The sequence below is a fragment of the Felis catus genome, chromosome D1 (genome assembly GCF_018350175.1).
Source record: "Felis catus isolate Fca126 chromosome D1, F.catus_Fca126_mat1.0, whole genome shotgun sequence".
NCBI classification, from domain to species: Eukaryota; Metazoa; Chordata; class Mammalia; order Carnivora; family Felidae; genus Felis; species Felis catus.
This window is the reverse complement of record NC_058377.1, coordinates 57,731,179-57,751,372: the sequence shown is the minus strand read 5'-3', so window position 1 is coordinate 57,751,372 and position 20,194 is coordinate 57,731,179. Positions and strand designations below refer to the sequence as shown.

Sequence of the window (20,194 nt, the reverse complement as noted above, 5' to 3'; positions counted from 1 at the left end):
CTCTGGAGAAATGTATAATCAGATCCTTTGCCCATTTTTTCAGTAGGGTATTTTATCTTTGTATTATTGAATAGTAGGAGTTCTTTATATATTCTAGATACAAGTCCCTGATTTGCAGATATTTTCTCCTGTTACACAGATTGTCTTTTCATGTTCTTGATGATGTTCTTGGAAGTGCAAAAGTTTGATTTTGAAGAACTAGTTCCTGTTTTGTTGCACCATATCTAAGAAGGTTTTGCCTAGCCCAGGGTCACAAAGGTTTATGTGTATGTTTTCTTCTAAGAGTTTTCTAGTTTTAGCACTTATATTTAGGTCTATGATCCATTTTGAGTTAATTTTTGTGTATAGTATGATGTTGGGGGTGTAACTTCATTCTTTTGCTTGTGGATGTCCAGCTGTCTCGGGATCGTTTGTTGGTAAGACCTCTCTTTCCCATTTACTTGTCTTGCATCCCTTGTTGGAAATCAAATGATCATGAATGCCAGGCTTTGTCTCTGGACTCTCAGTTCTGTTCCATTATATATATATATATATATATATATATATATATATATATATATATATATATATATATATATATATGTCTATCCTTATAAGCAAGTGCACAGTCTTCATTATTGTAGCTTCATAGTAAGTTTTGAAATCAGGAAGTGTAAGTCTTCCAACTTTGTTCTTCTTTTTCAAGATTATTGAAATCCCATATTCTTAAGATTTTGGTGTTTTAATTACTTGTTGTATGCCAGACCATGTTCCTCTTGTTTTACATACATGAGTATTTTTAGTTCATCTTTACAACAATCCTTTGAGATTTTGTGTTGCCCACTTAATAACTAAGAAAACAGGCTTGGAGAAGTTAGGTAACTTTCCCAAGGGACCCACCATGAATTAGTTGATGGTGGAGCTGGGATTTGCATTAAGTCAGGTCTGACTGACCCAAAGCCTATCTTCTTAAGTTCTTTTCAAGTGAGGTGTTGAAAAATAATGCAAAGCCTGTGGTTGATGCCCTTGTGTGGAGAATCGCATCCTGCCCAGGTGAACATACCAGGAAAATTGGTAGCCAGCTTTCTGCTTCTCCTATCCAACAATTAGATCTCATTACATCGATTTGTTGTTTTTTTTTCTTTTTTTTTCTTCTTTCAAGTTTTTACTTAAATTCCAGTAGTTAACATACAGTGTAATATTAGTTTCAGGTGTCGAATTTAGTGATTCATCACTTACATATAATATAACATCCCATGCTCATCCCAAGTGCCTTCCTTCATACCTATCATGCATTTAACCCATCCCTCTGCCCTCCCCTCCAGCAACCCTCAGTTTGTTCTTGGTAGTTAAGAGTCTGTTTTCTGGTTTGCCTCTCTTTCTGCCCCCCATGTGTTCATCTATTTTGTTTCTTACATCAATCTGTTTTATTACCATTTGTCAGAGGAAGGCATCAAACTAAACTAACTTTATGATCCACCTCTCCAGAGAAAAGATTTATTATCATAAGCCTAAATACAGGAGCAACTCTTAATTCTATCCAGATTTTTTATTTTTACATTTTTAGGACTTGAGATGAACTCCTTTTTTAAAATTTCTTTTTATAGTATTATTATCCTTGAAGTTCCCTTACCTTAAATTTGTCATTTGCACATGAAGTACATTGTGCATTGAAGAGGGTCTTGCTGTCTCTGACTGTGGAAATCTATTAGAAATGGCTTATAAATGGGAAGTGTTGCCCATGCAGCACTTTAGTGAGAACTGGAAGACCCAAGTTTCCTGACTACCCACCCCATGATCTTTTTCTTTCCTTTTTTATATTTTGGTTTAAAAAATACATAACATAAAATTTACCACTTTAATCTTTTTTAGTGTGCAAGAGGGGAGAAGGGCAGGAGAGACAGAGACAGACAGACAGAGAGTATGAATCCTAAGCAGGCTCCATGCTCAGCACAGAGCCTAATGCAGGGCTCGATCCCACTACTCTGGGATCATGACCTGAGCCAAAATCAAGAGATGGATGCTCAACTGACTGAGCCACCCAGGCGCCCCACCACCTCAATCATTTTTAAGTGTATAATTCGGTAGTGTTCACACTGTTGTGAAACACATCTCCAGAACTTTTTCATCTTGCATATCTGAAACTCTATACTCATTAAACAATTTCCCTTTTCCCCCATACCTACCATTTTACTTTCTGTTTGTATGAATTCCACTACTTTAGATTCCTCATAGAAGTAGAATCAGTATTTGTCTTTTTGTAACTGGCTTTAGTTAACAAAACGTCTTCACGTTTCCTCTGTGTTGTAGCATGTGACAAAATCTCCTTCTTTAAGCTAAATAATATGTATATAGTACATTTTGTTTATCCATTCATCCATCAATAAACATTTGGAGTGTTTACACCTCTTGACTGTTGTGAGTAATGTTGCTATGAACATGGGTCTGCAAATATCTCTTCAAGACCCTGCTTTCACTTCTTCTGGATATATACCCAGAAGTGAGATTGCTGGATAATATGGTAGTTTTATTTTTAATTTTTGAGTAACTTCCATGCTTTCTTCATAGTGGTTGTACCATTGTGCAATCCCACCAACCGTGCCCCAGGTGTTTCAGTTTCTCCACATCCTTGCCAACACTGGTTATTTGGTCTTTTTTGATAATAGCCATCCTAATAGGTGCAAAGTGATATGTTATTGTGGCTTTGATTTGCATTCCCCTGATGATTAGTGATGTTAAGTATCTTTTTGTGTACTTATTAGCCATTTGTATATCTTCTTTGGAGAAATGTCTGTTCATGTCCTTGGCTCATTTTTTTATTCAGGTTGTTTGATTTTTTTTTTTTTTTTTGCTATTGAGTTGTAGGAGTTCCTTATATATTCTGAATATTAACCCCTTATCAGACATATGATTTGTAAATATTTTCTCCCATTCTGTACCTTTTCACTCTGTTGATTGTGTTCTTTGATGTGCCGAAGTTTTTTAAGTTTAATGTAGTCCATTTATCTAATTTTGCTTTTGTTGCCTCTGATTTTTGTGTTATAACCAAGAAATCATTGTCAAATTCAATGTCGTGAAAAACTACATGAAGCTTTCCTCTATGTTTTCTTCTAGAAGTTTTATGGTTTGAGGTCTTACATTTAGGTCTTTATCCATTTGAGTTAAATTTGTGTATTATCCAACTTCATTATTTTGCATGTGGATATTCAGTTTTCCCAACACCACTTGAAAAAACTATCCTTTCTCCATTGAATCATCTTGGACCCTTGTTAAAGATCATTTAGCCATATATGTGAGAGTTTATTTCTGGGCTGTCTAGTGTATTCCATTGGTCTCTTTGTCTTTAGACCAATACCATGAGATTTGGATTATTGTAGCTTTGTAATATGTTTTGAAATTAGAGAGCATGAGTCTTCCAATTTTGTTCTTTTTCAAAATTGTTTTGGCTATTTGGGGTCCCTTGAGATTCCATATGAATTTTTGATGAATTTTTCTATTTTTGTAAAAATGTCATTGGGATTTTGATAGGGATTGTTTTGAATCTGCAGATCGTTTTGGGTGGTATGGACATCTTAATCATCTAATGATCTCTAACACAGTATGTTGCTGTCTCATGTTCACTTCTAGGTTTTCATATTGTGGTTGCTGTGGTATCCCAATTGTTTATTTCAATTATAATATGTCAAATTTTCAGTGATCCAGAAAAGTATAGAGAATCATTTATTTGTTCAGCTTGTATTTGATGAGTGCATACTTTGTGCCTGTCTACTATATATCAGGATTTAAGATACAGATATAGATATAGATATAGATATAGATATAGATATAGATACAGATTTTTTTAAATTCTAGTTAACATACAGTGTAGTCTTGGCTTTAGGAGTAGAACCCAGTGATTCATCTCTTACCTATGACACCCATTGCTCATCTTGAAAAGTTCCTTCCTTAATGCTCATCACCCATTTAACCCATCTCCCCACCCACCTCCTTTCCAGCAATCCTCAGTTTGTTCTCTGTATTTAAGAGTCTCCCTCTCTGTATTTATCTTATTTTTCCTTCCCTTCCCCTATATTAACAGATATATTTTGTAATATTTGAGTCAGGTTTCCTTTTTCAGATAACTATGGCAGGGACATTATATCATTATTATTAATCAAAATATAAGAAAAAATGTTCTAACAAATCAACGTATTTTCCCTTTTTCCTTCCAGTTCCTTCTCTCTATGTACCACATTTTTCCAGTAGTAATGCTCACTTAGATGACATGTTATACTCTGCTTCTTTCTCTTAATAGTATATCATCAGCATTTTTTTCATACTGCACTGTGCTTTTTGTAATTATCCTTTTTTTAAATTTAATTTTATTTTTTATTTTTTAAAATTTACATCCAAATTAGCATATAGTGAAACAGTGATTTCAGGAGTAGATTCCTTAATGCCCCTTACCCATTTAGCCCATCCCCCCTCCCACAACCCCTCCAGCAACCCTCAGTTTGTTCTCCATATTTAGGAGTCTCTTCTGTTTTGTCCCCCTCCCTGTTTTATATTATTTTTGTTTCCCTTCCCTTATGTTCATCTCTTTTGTCTCTTAAAGTCTTCATATGTGTGAAGTCATATGATTTGTGTCTTTCTCTGACTGACTAATATCACTTAGCATAACACCCTCCAGTTCTATCCACGTAGTTGCAAGTGGCAGGATTTCATTCTTTTTGATTGCCGAGTGATACACCATTGTATATATATATATACCATGTCTTCTTTATCCATTCATCCATCGATGGACATTTGGGCTCTTGCCATACTTTGTCTATTGTTGATAGTGCTGCTATAAACATGGGGATGCATGTGTCCCTTAGAAACAGCACACCTGTATCCCATGGATAAATGCCTAGTAGTACAATTGCTGGGTTGTAGGATAGTTCTATTTTTAGTTTTTTGAGGAACCTCCATACTGTTTTTCAGAGTGTCTGACCAGCTTGCATTCCCATGTAATTATTCTTTTGATGGATATGTTCTTTTCGCCAAATGGATATAAGAGAAGCTCAGTCTTGGCTCTACCATTTACTAGCTTTGTGACTTTAAGAAAGTTTCCTAAGTTCACTGAAATTAATAGAAGTAAAAAGTAAACTTCTAGTTATTTAAACATGGGAATTACAACAATAACCTATATCACAAGACTGTTATAATTGATTAAGTGTATGTGAAAATGTCTGGGACATAGTAGGCCCTTAATAAGTGCTAGTTTCCTTCCCTTTCCTTTTCCCAGGGACCTAGTTATTATCCTGTTCCTCCAGGGGTTGCCCTCAGAGACTCAGAACTTGCTCTTATTCCTCCAGACCAAGAAAGACCATCCGTACACTTGGAGAATTGAACTGGCAAAAACAGAAAAATACTGGGATGGCTGGTTCCGAGGCTTATCCAATCTCTTTCTTAGTTGTCCTATTCCTAAATTGCTGCTCTTGGCTGGTAAGTGTGTATGTGTATGTATTAGCTCAGGCTGCCATAACAAAATATTATAGATTGGGTGCTTAAACAGTGAACTTATTTTCTCACAGTTCTGGAAGAAGTCTGAGATCAGGGTACCAGCACAGTCAAGTTCTGGTGGGAGCTTTCTTACTGGCTTGCAGACAACTGCTTTCTCACTATGTCCTTATATGGCAGAAGAGAGTGAGAGTAAGCTCCCTGGTGTTTATTCTTAAAAGGATATTAATCCTGTCATATGAAGGTCCTACCCAAATGACCCCATTTAACCTTAATTACTTCTTCATTTTGACCCTAATTATTTCCATATCTCTAAATGCGGTCACATTGTGGATTAGGGCTTCAACGTACAAATTGGGGGGAGGAGGACACAGTTCAGTCCATAGCAGCGTAGGTATATCATCATCTGAATATGTCCTTGTTAAAACTACTCATCAAATGGGTAGTGACTTCCAAAGTGAAGTCCCATCCTCACTCATTTGTGCTTTTTTCCTCTCCGTACCAAATCCCTAAACCTAACTAAGCATAAGCATTCATCTGGGATAGCTTAATTCTGGCTTGCCTTCAATCCCTGGTTAAGCCCAAGGCCTTCTAGAGTGGTATAAAGATATTCTGAGTATAATGAAAATTTTTAAAGTAAAACCCTGTTTTCAGAAACCAGTTTAAATGAGCAAAAAGATTGCAAGGGAACCTCATTCTGGAAAGCTTCATGTGGTGAGCCTATACCCTCAAGGAGTTGGGATTGGCATTAACACGAGTTGACAATGTCATCATGTTTACAACTTTGTAGCAGTTTTTCCTACTTGAATAGCAAAACCTGTTTCGCACAGCCTTTTCTAGTAAGCTACTTCCGGATTCTCCTATTTTGTTCTAGGTGTTGATAGATTGGATAAGGATCTGACTATTGGCCAAATGCAAGGTAAGTCATCAAGAAATTTTGTCTCCAGGTCTTTCTCTAAGGGCAGAGAAAGGGACATAGTCATGTGGAAGTTAATGAGCTTTGAGTTACCTGAAACTTGACATCAACATCCATTCCTGACCCACTATTTGATTATAGGCAAATATTTCCCTTTTCTGAGCTTCATTTTTTTTTTTTTTTTTTTTGCCATCTAAAAATGGGACTTAATTACCATTTACATCTCAGAGTTGTAAGGATTAAAATGAGAATGTGTCTTTGCAGAGAGCAATATAAACCATAAAGTACCCTATAAATATATAATATTGTGAAAGGAGATATTCTGAATACTTATCAGTATTTTTTTAATTTAAAAAAATTTTTTTAAATTTAAAATTTTTTTAAAAATTAAAAAAAAAATTTTTAATGTTTTAATTTATTTTTGATAGAAACAGAGCGTGAGCAGGGAACAGGCAGAGAAAGAGGGAGACAAGGAATCTGAAGGCTCCAGGCTCTGAGCTGTCAGCACAGAGCCCGACTCAGGGCTCAAACTTGTGAACCACAAGATCATGACCTGAGCCAAAGTCAGAGGCTTAACTGACTGAGCCACCCAGGCTCCCCTACTGATCAGTATTTTTATCATTGTTGGAATTCATAGGAAAGGAAAAGATCCAGGATAATAGAATGCATAAAGATGTAAATTGTGTTTAGAAGATAGCCTGGTGAGGTGGTAAAAGCAGACTATGAGGTTGGGAGAACTGACTTTGAGTACTGCTTATTTCCTACTCATTTTACCACCCTATAAAATGAGTATAAAATTTCTCAGTCTATAAAATGAGAAAGTTGATGGCAGCTTCACAAGGATCATGAGGTATAATGAGTAGAAAAGTGACATATTGTGTTCAGGTCCAGGTGTGTTGGCCCGATGGAAGTGGAGGCTGTGGGACCAGTTTCGTGGAGGCTCTTGCTTTAGTATAGATGAAAAGTTTGGTAAAGGTGAAGTCAATAGGCATTGACATCTTTTCAGGTATGGGAAGAAGAGGTGCTAACTCTAAGGCCAAATTTTCAGTCTTAACCAGATTCTGTTCTTGACCTTTTTTTTCCTGCTTACTCTCTCTGGGCAATCTCATGGCTTCTGTTTATACCCTGATAACTCCCAAAGCTAAACGTCCAACTCATACCTCTCTCCTGAGCTGTAGACCTGGCCCATATATCAAACCTGTTGGACATCTCTACTTGGATGTTCATGGGCTCAAATTGTTCTTTTAGCTGTCCTCAAGCTCTCCACAGTAAAAGGGACTATATTCCCTCACAATAGTTGTTCAAAGGCTCCTGAATGATTATTACATCCTGGACCCAGGCACTTCTCCCCTACCCTTCCTCTACTTGAAGTAGCCTAAAGCCTGGAGCAAGACCATGGGCTGGGATTGTGTGAGTTTTATGGCACTGATGTTGGTAATTTTGAGCTTAGACATCTTTCCTTAAATTCAATTCAAGCAAATCTTTCCTAAGCAGTCTTTCTATCTAAGACCTATGTGTAATGCTAGACAGACAGAAGAATCAGATATGGCCCCTGAGACTATCTGAAAGCAGTTGATCTGGACTGAATAGCATTTGAAAGAAACCATTATTGATCACCAGCCTTGAAATCAGACAGTCCTGGGTGGTGAGTCACTGTTACTAGTGTTGTGGTTGAATGAATTGCTAACTTCTTTAATCCCAAGTTTCTTCATCTGTAAAATGGAAATAATGCTATATCTTAATACATTTGTTTGGTATTTAACTGAGAAAATGTGTGTGAAGTAAGTCTGACAAATGATGGCTTCATTATATTCAGGAAGTACTCATGATTTCCTGCTATTTCCCCAGTAAGTAAGGATTATGCCAAGACTACTTTCTCTTTCAAAGCATCCCATGAGTATAGAAAGTAAATGGCTGAAGTGAGGGACATCCCATAAAACAAAGAGAAATGGCCAAGTTGGCATAGATCTAAACCACAGCCTTCCCAGATTGTGTTTAAACCTGCTAAGTTAGTTATAGATTCCTAGAAACCTAGCATTCATTCATGATACTACTTGGGTAAATACTTTATGCTGTCTAAACATAAGGTTCTTCATCTGTAAAATTAGAGGGAAGCGTTTGGAAATATGCCCACTTCATAGAATAATTGTGAGGATTACCCATGATCGTTATTTTATTTACCAGGTACAATGTTGTTAGTATGTAGGAACAAAAAAAATGCATCCTAGACATCAAGCCCAGGGTGATTGGAGTTGTGTTATCAGGTCATTCGCTCAGTTACTCATTAAGACTTACTAAACACTTACTCAATGTCTTGCCCTGTGTTGGGCTCTATTAGGAATATAGAGCAAATAATGATATTAGGCTCTATTTTACAGAAATGGAATACTCTTGGGAAGGCAAGCCACCAGTGGCATATAAAATATAAGCTTACAAAACAAGAGGGGCACAAGCTGCTCTGTTTGGATCCATATGTGTTAGTAGTAGTACCTTAGGAGATACAAGAGGGAGGAGATTAGGCTGGACTAGGCTGGAGCACCCAGGGGCAGACTACAGCAAGAGCATGGGCATAAGTTGGGCCTTACTGAATGGAATGGTCTTAGTTCCTCTATTGATTAAATAAGCAGACTTGGACAAATGACTAACCATGGTATTAGTTTCATTATCTCAGAAAAGAATTTCAGTGTTTGTCCTGTTCGGTTTTATAGGGTAGATTGAGAATCAACTAAAAAAATGGATAGAAGAGTATTTTGAAAAAATTTTAAAGCACTGTGTAATTGGAGTAAGAATCCTAGAATGTGATGACCAGAGGACTTCAGAGCATATTGCCTTATTTTGTAATAGAGCCACTTAGGCTCTGAGAGTCTGTTCTGTCTACTTAGGTCCCATATCCTTTGGTCTGCTTTGGGATCTTGCTTTATCAGTTATCTTGGTTCACTCTTAATAGCTATCACATTAATGGTGAGCTTACAATGTTCTACAAGTGTGAGAAAGTGGTTAGTATAGTCTGGCATATAGTTAAGCACTCAAATGGAAACTTATTCTTGTTATAATAAATTTCAAAATCCTTAACATAGCTTACAAAACCTTTAGTGGTATGGTCCTTGCTCTCCTCTCCAGTCTCATTGTTAACTCTCATGAGCTCCATGTCAACCTTTTTATTTCCGGGAGCAAATGCCATTTCATCCTCCTTTCCTTTGTATAGGCTTCCCCCCCCCCTCCCCCCGCTCTGTGTGGGAAGCCTTCCTATATCCTTATTTGATTGTGAAGCCTCCTTTCCTATGTTTTTCCAGTTCCGTGTACTCTTTTATCATAGGAACCACATGCTACATTAAAATTTTGTTTTTTGTGTTCCCTTACAAGACTATAAATCCCCTGAAAACAGGAACTGTTTCTTCCTGTGTGTCTGGCCCAAAGTAAATGCATGCCAAAGGAAAAAATGAAGGGAAAATCATTTGCCTAAGGTTACATTCTCCTCAAACCTTGGTGATTGGGTCTAGACTGTTGGGGAGGGTAGTAGTTAGGGAGGTTCTGAACTCCTAGTGTAGCCTGTGAGACTGCAGAGCTGGTAAGGAAAGGGCCATTTTATTTATGTTTTTTTTTTTTTGTTTTTTTGTTTTTTTGAAAAACAAAGTGTGGGAGGGGAGAGAGAAGAGGGAAAGAGAGAATCCCAAGCAGGCTTCACACTGTCAGTGCAAAGCCTGATGTGGGCTCATATTCACGAACTGTGAGATCATGACCTGAGCCAAAACCAAGAGTCAGATGCTTAACTGACTGAGCCACCCAGGCACCCCAGGAAGGGATCATTTTAGTCCCTGAGATCACCTGGATTTGTTTCCTCTCCAGGAAAGTTCCAGATGCAGGTCCTACCCCAGTGTGGCCACGCAGTCCATGAGGATGCCCCCGACAAGGTGAGTCTGATGCTCTGTGACTGTCGAAGGACAGCTGTGAGAGTAACCGTGGCTCTCACAGAAAATAGCGCAAACCCTTGAGTTAGCCTGTGTTGCCCTCAGCAGCTTTTGTGGGGCCTATGCAGATACAACTTGCACCATCTCCCCAAACCTCTCCCTGGCAGCTGCTTATGGTCTTAGCTTTCTGTGTATGTGCTGAGGAGCCACTGACACCTTGCCGTTTCATCCCAGGTCACTCTGGTTAAGATCTTGAGCTCTGCTTCTCTCTTTTTCCCAAAAGCCAGGTGTAAAAAGGGAAAATTGGGGTAGAAACTGCCTCCTAAACTATAGGCATAGTTAGTAGTTAATATGTACTCCTCCTATGGGAATAAGATGCTTTGTAATTCTCAGGGATAAATAACCCTTCACATCATTCCCCTTGACTTCTCTGGAGCTATCCCTGGCAAGGACGGTGGGGAAGAGTCTCCCTGGCCCTGCCAGGACTCAGATCCTTTAGATTTCAAATCCAGCAGGTCCCATGAGTCCACTATAGAGCCTAACCTACAGGACCTCTAAAGGTGATCCCCACTGTTAATGTCACATAGCCTGGAATATCTCTCCCTTTTCCAGGTAGCTGAAGCTGTTGCCACTTTCCTGATCCGGCACAGGTTTGCAGAGCCCATCGGTGGATTCCAGTGGTAAGGAAGTAACACAGGTTTAAAGAGCCCAGCAGTGCTGGCCAACCACAGCAAAAAGATATTTGTAATGTTGTAAATATCTCTACCTTACCCCTGCCCAGTTTGGGTTACCATGCCTTTCTTCTTCCTCCTCAACATGGAACCAAGTATGTGTGTTTTTGTTAAGCCATGGTTGATTGTTTCTGTGTGCTTTGGTCCAGTGGGTTGTTGCAGAGATGAGATTAAATTATGCCTAGTCCCTACTCCACCTGACTTCTTAAAGAAATCCCCCCACTTCTTGAGGTGCCCCTTGTCTGAGGAGGCTGGGGTGGGAATCCGTCTTTTTCCAAGCTCTTAGGTAAGTTCTGTGTGCCATCGCCTGCCCTGCTGCTGAGGAAGGCTGGGAAGGCCATGGAAGCTGTATAGAGATCCAGAGCTGGGTTTTCAACCTCAGTACTATTGACATTTGGGGGCCTGTCTTGTGCATTGTAGGATGTTTGACAGCATCACTAGCCTCTAACGCACTAGAAGCCAGTAGCACTCCAACATACACACTCAAAGTTATGGCAAGGAAAAATGTCTTTAGGTTTTACCAAATGTCTCAAGGAAGACAAAATCACTAACAGTTGAGAACCACTGGTTTAAAGGGAAAAGGGTGCCTCTCACCCTAGGAAGCTCTTCATTTGATTAGGGAGACATAGTTAGACTCTGTCAAGGAGGAGGAGGAAGAGAGGCATGATTACCCAAACCACACAGACTGGGCCCCCACCTTAGGGAACTCCTGATCTGTGCTACAGAATGTCCCTGATTCTCAGCCCACAAACCCAATGAGTCATACCTGCCAGTTGGAAAGTCCTAATTTTGGTGAGGGTCCAGGGGAACTGGTTCCCTACCTTTAGGAATTTGAAGAAGAAATGTTGAAGAAAAGAAATCGCTTCTGCATTAGAAAACTCTAAATGCCAGGGCCTGGGAAGTGAGGATCACAGGGCAGGGTCGGCATTGGAAATGATGACAGGAGCCTGGTACAAGTGACTCCTTTATGCAAAACCACCCCTCAAGCAACTAACTATTGATGGATACCAGGAATCAAAAGTAAAGACTTAGTTTTTCTTGATAATAATAGTGTCTGGGGCCCCTGGACCATTTGGAGCTTTGGTCATATCACCACTTCACAGACCCTGTGTCTAGACCTAGATGGGGCTGTGGGGAGGTCGGACAATCTGCAGGGGCCTTGTGATCATGAAGGCCTGGGCTTTCTGGAGGAGACAGTGTGAGCAGGAGAAAACTAGTAATGGTCACATTTGTTTTCCTTCTCTTTCCATTCTTCACAGTGTGTTTCCTGGCTGTTAGTAACCTGCTATCCGTCCCTCCCCCAACACTGAGCTCTGTTGTAAATACATCGCACCAGAGGCCACTGTGATGCCGCTGTCTCCTCCTCACCATCCCGCCCGACCATGTGACACCGGCTCCCTATAGACGGGCATCCCCAGATGTACAAACCCTTTTGTGTATTCCTGCCAAAAGCATTGTTTTCCAGGGCCTTTGACCAACCTCGACCAACTTAGTCCAAGGCTCCCCAGCTCCCACCCCTTCCCTGTTCAGGGGTAGCCCCTGCCTGTTCTTCTTACCTTGCCTAGGGTGAAGCCTCCATCAGAACTGCCACCCTGGGCCCCTATTCCTGGTATTAGGCAATGCACCTGGGTCCAAATGTCTCCCCAGGCTCAGGGACCTCCATTCCTTAAGATTGTTCTTGGTATGGTCCTGCCCTACCTCATGGGATGGACCATGCACAGGGTGGTCCTTATATTTCCTTTCAAATAAAATACCAGTCAGGTACCTTTTTATCCCAGTCTTACTCTTCCAGGCTTGGAAGACCCAGAGAGGCCAGGATCCCATCCTTAGGAATGGGGAGGGGTGTTGGATAGCATCACAAGAAACCAGCCTGAAAATCAGGTCCAGCCAGTCCAAGCACATGGCCTCCCATCTGGGGAGAGCCCACTGTCCCTCTCCCACATGTCTGGGCACCTGCCCTGGGCTGAGGCCAGGCTGCTCCAGGGGCCTCTTGAGCCCTCACCTGCCACAGAACAACCCAGGTTAAATACAGCCCATGCACAAAGCCATAGGCCAAAGCCTGTGGAGTTGTTTTTAAGAATCAAATTTAACCATTTTCATAATTGGTCCCTGGAGGTGTGCAGAGTGCCCGCTTGCCTCTTCTAGACCCACGGCTTATCTTCACCATTTGTGGTTTCCATGTCACTCTTCATAGAAACAGTACAGCCCAGCATCCTCAATCTTTGCCCTCTTCCGGCTGCCTCATCACAGCACTGCGGCCTCCCCCTACTGCCCAGGCACGCCATTTCCAAGGGCAGGAAGGGGCAGTCTCCTGCAGCCCATCTTTTCTGTGACTGTCTTAGGTGATGCGTAATCCCCTCCACCTTTCCACCCAACAACTTCCTATCCCTGTCCTGCTGCACGGTCCAGAGTCTGGGACCTACTTTGTTTCTTTGTTATTTATGACCTTGTTTAAAGAAAATAAATATCTCCCAATGTTTATTGATCTTGTCTTTCTCCATGGGGTTGTCCTTATTTCTGTTGATCTGGGGGCAGGGGACAGTTTGTTGGATTTAGTCACCATAGGGCTCTAGAAACCCCTTTCCTGAAGCCCATCAGCATCATATGCTCTGCCTCCTCCCCACATCCAGAATCCCAGTGGAATGGGCAGAGCCAGCCTCTACTGCAGCCAGGGAGACCCACATTCCAGTCCCATTCTTCCAGTTATTTGCATGGTCAGCTTTGGCCCAGAACAGGACAGTTTGTGCACTGTTCACGTGAGTTCAGGCACTCATGGCTTCACATCAGCCAATACCAGAACTTTGTCCACAACCCAGATCGTCTCCTGAGCTCTAGATACTTAGATCTGTCTTCCTCCTTCTATCTCTCCCAGATGACCAAAAAGCCACTCATATTAACCATTCCTGAAACCAAACTCACCTTCCCCCTAAAACTTGTTCTTCCTTCCATGTTCCCTTGCTCTGTAAGTGGTAGGTACCACCATCTCTCCATTGTCCAAACCAGACACACAGAGCTCTCTAGATGACTCCCTCTTATACCCATATCTGGCTTACCACCAAACCCATACCCATGCTCTTTTCTGTCTCCTGTTTTCCATCCCACAGCCCCTGCCATAGCTTAGGCCTCATCTGTCAGCTAGCTCACTCAGTACCCTTGCTGGTTTCTTACCATAGTCTCTCCCTTGGTTATCCTCTACACACTCTCGGGAGTCTTCTTTCTATTAGGCTTTAGAGCCAGACTGTCTAAATTAGAACCCAAGGCCCTCCCCTTACAGGCTGTGTGAGATAGCCACGTACTTTCTTTGTGCTGCAGTTTCCTCTGAAAAATGATCAGCAGTACCTACCTTACAGTCTTTAAGACTGTGTAACTTAATATAGGTTACCTGGCTCTCTCAGTAACTGGCACAGGGTAAGTTAAGCATTTAGTAAATAGTTCCTGTCATGTCACTGCTATATTGTACTTAAGACCTTTACTCAGGTGGTCTGGGGACCAGTAGCATCAGTATCATCTGGAAGCTTATTAAAGATTTTGTCTCTACCCCAGACCTATTGAGTCAACTGCTCTGCACTCTAACAACCACATTAATTCTAAGAAGTTCTGGTTTAGATGTTCCCTAAATATTTCAGAACAAAGCATGAGCTCCCTAGCAAAGAAGAAAAGTGCCTTGTGTGTGATGGGATTTCTCCCACCAAGCCCTTGGTCGGGTGTGTGTGAGGATGGGTGGTCCCTTTGCTGGGCTGTGTGCCCTCTGTCCACAGGAGGGCAGCACAATCACAGGCATGGTTTTCAGGAACACACATCAGCACTTCTGTTCACCAGGCAAGTCATAACAGTCATCAGATTTGGGGTGTCATCTAATTCACTTTACACTCATTTCATTTAATCCTCACAGCAGCCCTATGAGGTAAGTGACATTATGTTCCTTTCACAAGTAGGCAGACAGGTCCAAATTCATACAGCTCAGAAGTGCTGGTGTCAGAATTCAAACCTAGGTTGTTTCCTCTCCACACTGCCTCCTGGACAATACAGGGGACCCTAGGCAGAGGTCATTTTGGTCTAGATACCAGACTAAGATAGCAGGAGGATGATGACCAGGAACTTGAGACTTCTTCAGGCTTGACGGATGGAGACTGAGAATGAATATGTTGAACTTTGTGTTAGGTTCTGTACTAGTCACATGCATCTCCTTTATATCCTTGTGAAGTGTAGGCATTATTATCCCCGCTTTAAAGGTAAAGAAACTGAAGCTCAGAGATGTGAAGTGACTTGCCCACAGCCATGGCTAGGAGGCAGCAGCATCTTTGTCTACTGAGTGTTCTATTGCACCCCAGCAGGGAAGGAACCATTCACATGTTCACATAGCATATCTTTAATGAGCACCTACTATGTGCTGGCCATAACATCCTCGTGAAGCCTGCAGATCACCACTATGAACTCAGGAAAGGAATAGAGGAGACCCAGACCCTCTGAATGAAGGATTTGCTACAGAGTGAAGGAGCATGTCTGGGCCAAACCAAAGACCATTCTGTCACACACATGCACTAAAGAATGTCTAAGGAGAACAACAACAACAACAACAACAACAAAAAAAGAATATAGGCAAACTTTGGGGAAGCCATAGATCTATTGGTAGGGGGAGAATCTTGAGATTGAGAGGACACAAAGGCATAAGGGGAGCTGGATGTGAATGACTTCTTGGTGTTACCCTCTTCTAAACCTGTTAGGAGCATTTATTTGCTGATTAAGCAAACCTGAGCACCTGTTCTGTACCAAGCTTCCAATGGACTTTGGAGACAGATAATGAAGCCCTTCAAATGGGCTCATAGTCTAGACAGACTATTATAGAAACAGTGACCACATTGCATAAAGAGGAAGGGAACAACTAAACCTCTTTGGAAACAGGTTGAGAAAGAATTTGAATTGAGCTTTGAAGCATCGTCACAAGGTGGAGGTGAAGAAGGAAAGGAAATAAAATACAAGGCAGGTAGAAGGGACAGCATATGCAAGCCCAACATACTTGAAAGTCAGTCTGATAACTGATAGAGTGTGATTAGTATGGCTAGAGTACAGGCTGACAGGGGAGTCAGCAGGAGGCAGGACATAAAGGCCTTGAGTGGTGAGAATGGGGAGTCCTCAGAAGTTAAGGAACTCTAATATGTTGATTTACAGACTCCAGGGAAAGAGACAGTAAGAGGCAGTTGTAACAGGTAAAAGGCACAGGTATGCTTAACTAGGACAGTGGCTGCAGGGATGAGAAAAGCCTCATCTTTTTTTTTTTTTTTTTTTTTTTGTTTATTTTTGTGAGAGAGACAGAGCATGGGTGGGGGAGGGGCAGAGAGAGAGGGAGACAGAATCTGAAGTGAGCTCCAGGCTCCGAGCTGTCAGCACAGAGCCTGATGCCGCCGCCGGGCTCCAACGCACGACCAGGACTGCGAGATCATGACCTGAGCTGAAGTCGGATGCTTTACCGACTGGGCCACCCAGCCGCCCCGAGAAGGCTCATTATTTTGGAGGTGGAATGAACAATACACAAACCGATTTGGACGGTGAGATGTCAAGGACCCTTCAGTTGGAGTCAGGGGTCTGTCATCAGAAATGGGGGTAGGGAGTTAAAAGGTCAGGACTTTAATAAGGGAGAAGCAAGAAGAGAGCCTAAAACTGGAGTAAAGCAAAGGCAGTCACACTCTCCCCTACAGGAACAGAGTTTTTGAGCCAACTCTTCCGCTACAGCTGGCTGTCCCACTAGCGGCCAGAGTCAACACGTTCTCAATCTGGGTCCAGGGCTCAGAAAGTTATGTAAACTCAAGAGGCTCCCTTATTCCTAGAGCTGGTTTCCTCTCCCAGGAGTTTGCTAGAAAACCCCAGCCTGTAGCCAGGCGAAACCTTGGAAGCAGAGACTAGCGAGTGGCTGGCCTCTTACACGTGCGGAAAATGACTGCTGCCCTCCTGCCCCATGAGGTAATAAGCAGATGAACAGGAGGTATAATGGTCAGTACTTCAGTTTTGCTCCATCTGAAAATGTGGCAAACTTTAAAGAAGATGGAGAGAGTAGTTATCTACAGGGATGCATCTGAGCCTTACTCTCAAACCCTTAGCCAAAGACACTCCTGAGCACTTCCTTCCTTTGAAATGATCTTTGATTTCCCCTGGAGGTACCCATTTCATATGCAAATGTGCCCCTGGCCGTCACCTAGGGTCCCTCGGTTACTCAGACCTTAGGGGGAAACAGGCCTATCAAGCGCTGAATGGGAAGGATCATGTGACCAAGGAAAAATGTAAAAGGGGTGGAGCAGACTCTCCTTCCTAAGGGGGAGAAAATTGTGGTGATCCCAAGGTGAAGAAGAAAGAAAAGTCCAGAAAGAAAGAGGTTAGTTAGAAGCAGCTGGTGGGGAGAAACTCCATGCTCCAGATCCCAGCTCTGCTTCTGGCTATGTGAATTTGGGGAAGTCAGTGTGTTGTGTTGTGTTGTTTTGTTTTGTTTTGTTTTGTTTTGTTTTGTTTTGTTTCTGAGCCTCCTTTTCCTCCTTTGCCAAAAGGGATAATTGTTTTAAGACCAGGGAGATAAAATAGCTGGCACAAATGTTTGTCTTCTCCTAGCTTTTAGCTCATTTCATAGTTTTGCTAAGTGTACAACAGTCTGCCTACAAATGTCCCTCCTCCCCACCCTACCCCCTCTCCTTTGCCCTCTACCAGCTTGAGCAGCCAAGTCCCCCAGACAGCAGACTCTTTGAATGGTTCCATGAAAGGGCAGTTTATGCTGACTGCCCTTGGCACTGCTGGACAAGGGCCCCCCAGAATTATTTACTTCCTTCTCCCAGACAGCTCTCCCTGCCCTCTTGTGTGTAAAAGGGACAAGTGAGGTGGTAGCTGGTCCCTGCCCTTCATAGACACATGTTCTGTCCACTGTGTTCCTGGGGCCCCAGTGTGGAAGCCCTCTCCGCCCAGTCTAGCGTTCTCCCCTTTCTCCCACCTCCCATGATCCTCTGGGTAGCACCACACAGCTTTCCACTTGATTATATCCAATTAGCTTTCTTATATTTGGGTGTGTGCTCATTTTGCCTTAAGGGCAATGAGCAGGCCTCCTCATTTTCTTGGATTCTCTTGGAGCACCTAGCGTGGAACTGTTCACACAGTAAGTGTTCACTGTAGCTCTGTGGAATTGAGGTGGTTCATTTGTGTATTCAATAAATACCTACATCTGGGGTGCCTGGCTGGCTCAGTCGGTAGAGCATATGACTCTTGATCTCAAGGAGGTGAGTTCAAGCCCCACATTGGCCATGGAACATACTTAAACAAATAAATAAATAGATTAAAAAAAAAAAAAAACTACATCTGATAGGATTCTTAGCCATTAGGCAGTAGAGGCAGAATGAATAGACCTTTCAATGCCTGGGAAAGGGTTAGAAACTCCTCTTAAAAATTGTTGGCTCCAAAAGATATTGTTGCCAATGGTAGGTAGCAAAACAACCACAGCCAAATAGCATGTAATGCAGACAACAGAGATATCACTAGGAGTGAGGGTTGTGCGTGATACGCAGTGCAATGCCAGGAGCTCAGTTGGACAAGGCTGTTAGAAAAAAGGCTGAATGGGGCATCTGGTGGCTCAGTCAGTTAAGTGTCAGACTTCAGCTCCAGTCATGATCTCATGGTTGATAAGGTCAAGCTCCATGTTGGGCTCTGTGCTGACAGCTCAGAGCCTGGAGCCTTCTTCAGATTCTGTGTCTCCTTGTCTTGCTCTGCCCCTCCCCCACTCACGTTCTGTTTCTCTCTCTCTCAAAAATAAATAAAAGCATTAACAAATGTTAAAAAAAAAAAGAAAAAAGAAAAGAAAAAGAAAGGCTGAAGAATGATGCAAGAAATCAAAATTATAAACAAGCAATGCCCCAAGCAGCAGTCAGTCCTATCTAGGTTTAGCTACCTACCCCCTAAGCACTGTTGGGCCCCCAAAACACACCACTTTCTAGCAAAACTAGTCAGTTGCTGAGGGCATAGAGACTGCTGCAAATATAAAAGAATAAGGCCTTTCCACTCTCCAGTCGTGGTATGATGAAAGAACACAGCTTTGATAACCACTGAGTGGAAAGCACTGGTGAAGGAGACAAAGGACCAGGCCTCAGACCAAGCCCTGTTATATGACCCCAGGCAGGCCACTAACCATTCCAGACCTTGCTTTCCATAATGCCTGCTCTTTCCTCCCTGGGTAGGTGAGGTTCAAGAAAAGTGCTAAAAGTGTTTTGAAAAACTAACATACTGGCCAAAAGTAAGGTGGTACTATTCATAGGTTAGAGACAGGCATCCCCCCTGTTTGCACAGCCCTGCCCCTCCTTCCACGCCTCTCCAGACCCTCAGCATTTTCAAGACTTCGTCAGCCTCTCCTTCCCATGAAGCCCCCAGGGGGAGCTTCTCAGTGCCGTGTTCCTGTTTCCACCTGTGGCTACACTGTCTTGTGATGATCTGAAGGTCTGGACAGGGTCAGCATTCTAATTTCCCTCTACATTCCTGGTGCCTGCAAGGGCCTGGCACTGAGGCAGCACCTTGGCCATGTGATTTGGATAAATAAATGAGGCTATCCCAACCACCCCAAGCCACAGTGATCCCTTCAGTTCTGGACTGTGGCATTCAATAATTCATGTCTTATTGTGTGCAACCTTTTCACATTGTGCTTAACTTACATTTAACCCTGGATGCATTTGTGTTATCCCCCTACTGGCCATTAGCTCCCAGGGACTGTGTCCTGTACCTCTCAGCACCCCCATAGCATGCCTGGGCCTAGTGCCTGCCCCTGGGGAATGCTCAGTAAGCATTTGTTTCATCTGCCAGACAGTTCTTGGGCCTCAGTCACCTGATCAGGATGTGTGATAATTGTCACATATCAGAAATTGCAAAAGTAGTGGTTCAAAGCACAGGATTTGGAGCTAGACTGTGGCACTTGGGTAAGTTACTTAACCCCACCTTTGCCTCCCTATCTGTAAAACAGCCATAACACTGTAGCGAGGGTTGGGATGAACATTTAAATCATTGATACATATAAGGCCTTAGAACAGTGCCCATCTTACAGTAAACTCATCCAAGTTCACCATTGCTGTTATTAGCTGAGACCAACCCTGCAATTCTGAGAAGGCCCAGCTCTGATCCCTGCAGCTGTAAAGAAAGGCGAGCCGTGTTGCTCACAGACAGTA

The 20,194-nt window shown here is 42.3% G+C and overlaps 1 protein-coding gene across 2 annotated transcripts in view; it reads left to right on the top strand.

Annotated features, from left to right (window-relative positions):
- Positions 1 to 13,500, top strand: part of PPME1 (protein phosphatase methylesterase 1) — an 88,087-nt gene extending 74,587 nt beyond the window's left edge. For both annotated transcript variants that reach the window (XM_003992731.6, XM_006936942.4), the window contains 5 exons: positions 5,316 to 5,445; positions 6,335 to 6,379; positions 10,223 to 10,287; positions 10,897 to 10,964; positions 12,275 to 13,500. In XM_003992731.6, coding sequence (XP_003992780.1) covers positions 5,316 to 5,445; positions 6,335 to 6,379; positions 10,223 to 10,287; positions 10,897 to 10,964; positions 12,275 to 12,293 — 327 coding nt within the window. In that variant the 3' untranslated portion in view covers positions 12,294 to 13,500. The remainder of the gene's footprint in view (positions 1 to 5,315; positions 5,446 to 6,334; positions 6,380 to 10,222; positions 10,288 to 10,896; positions 10,965 to 12,274) is intronic.
- The last annotated feature ends 6,694 nt before the right edge of the window (positions 13,501 to 20,194 follow it).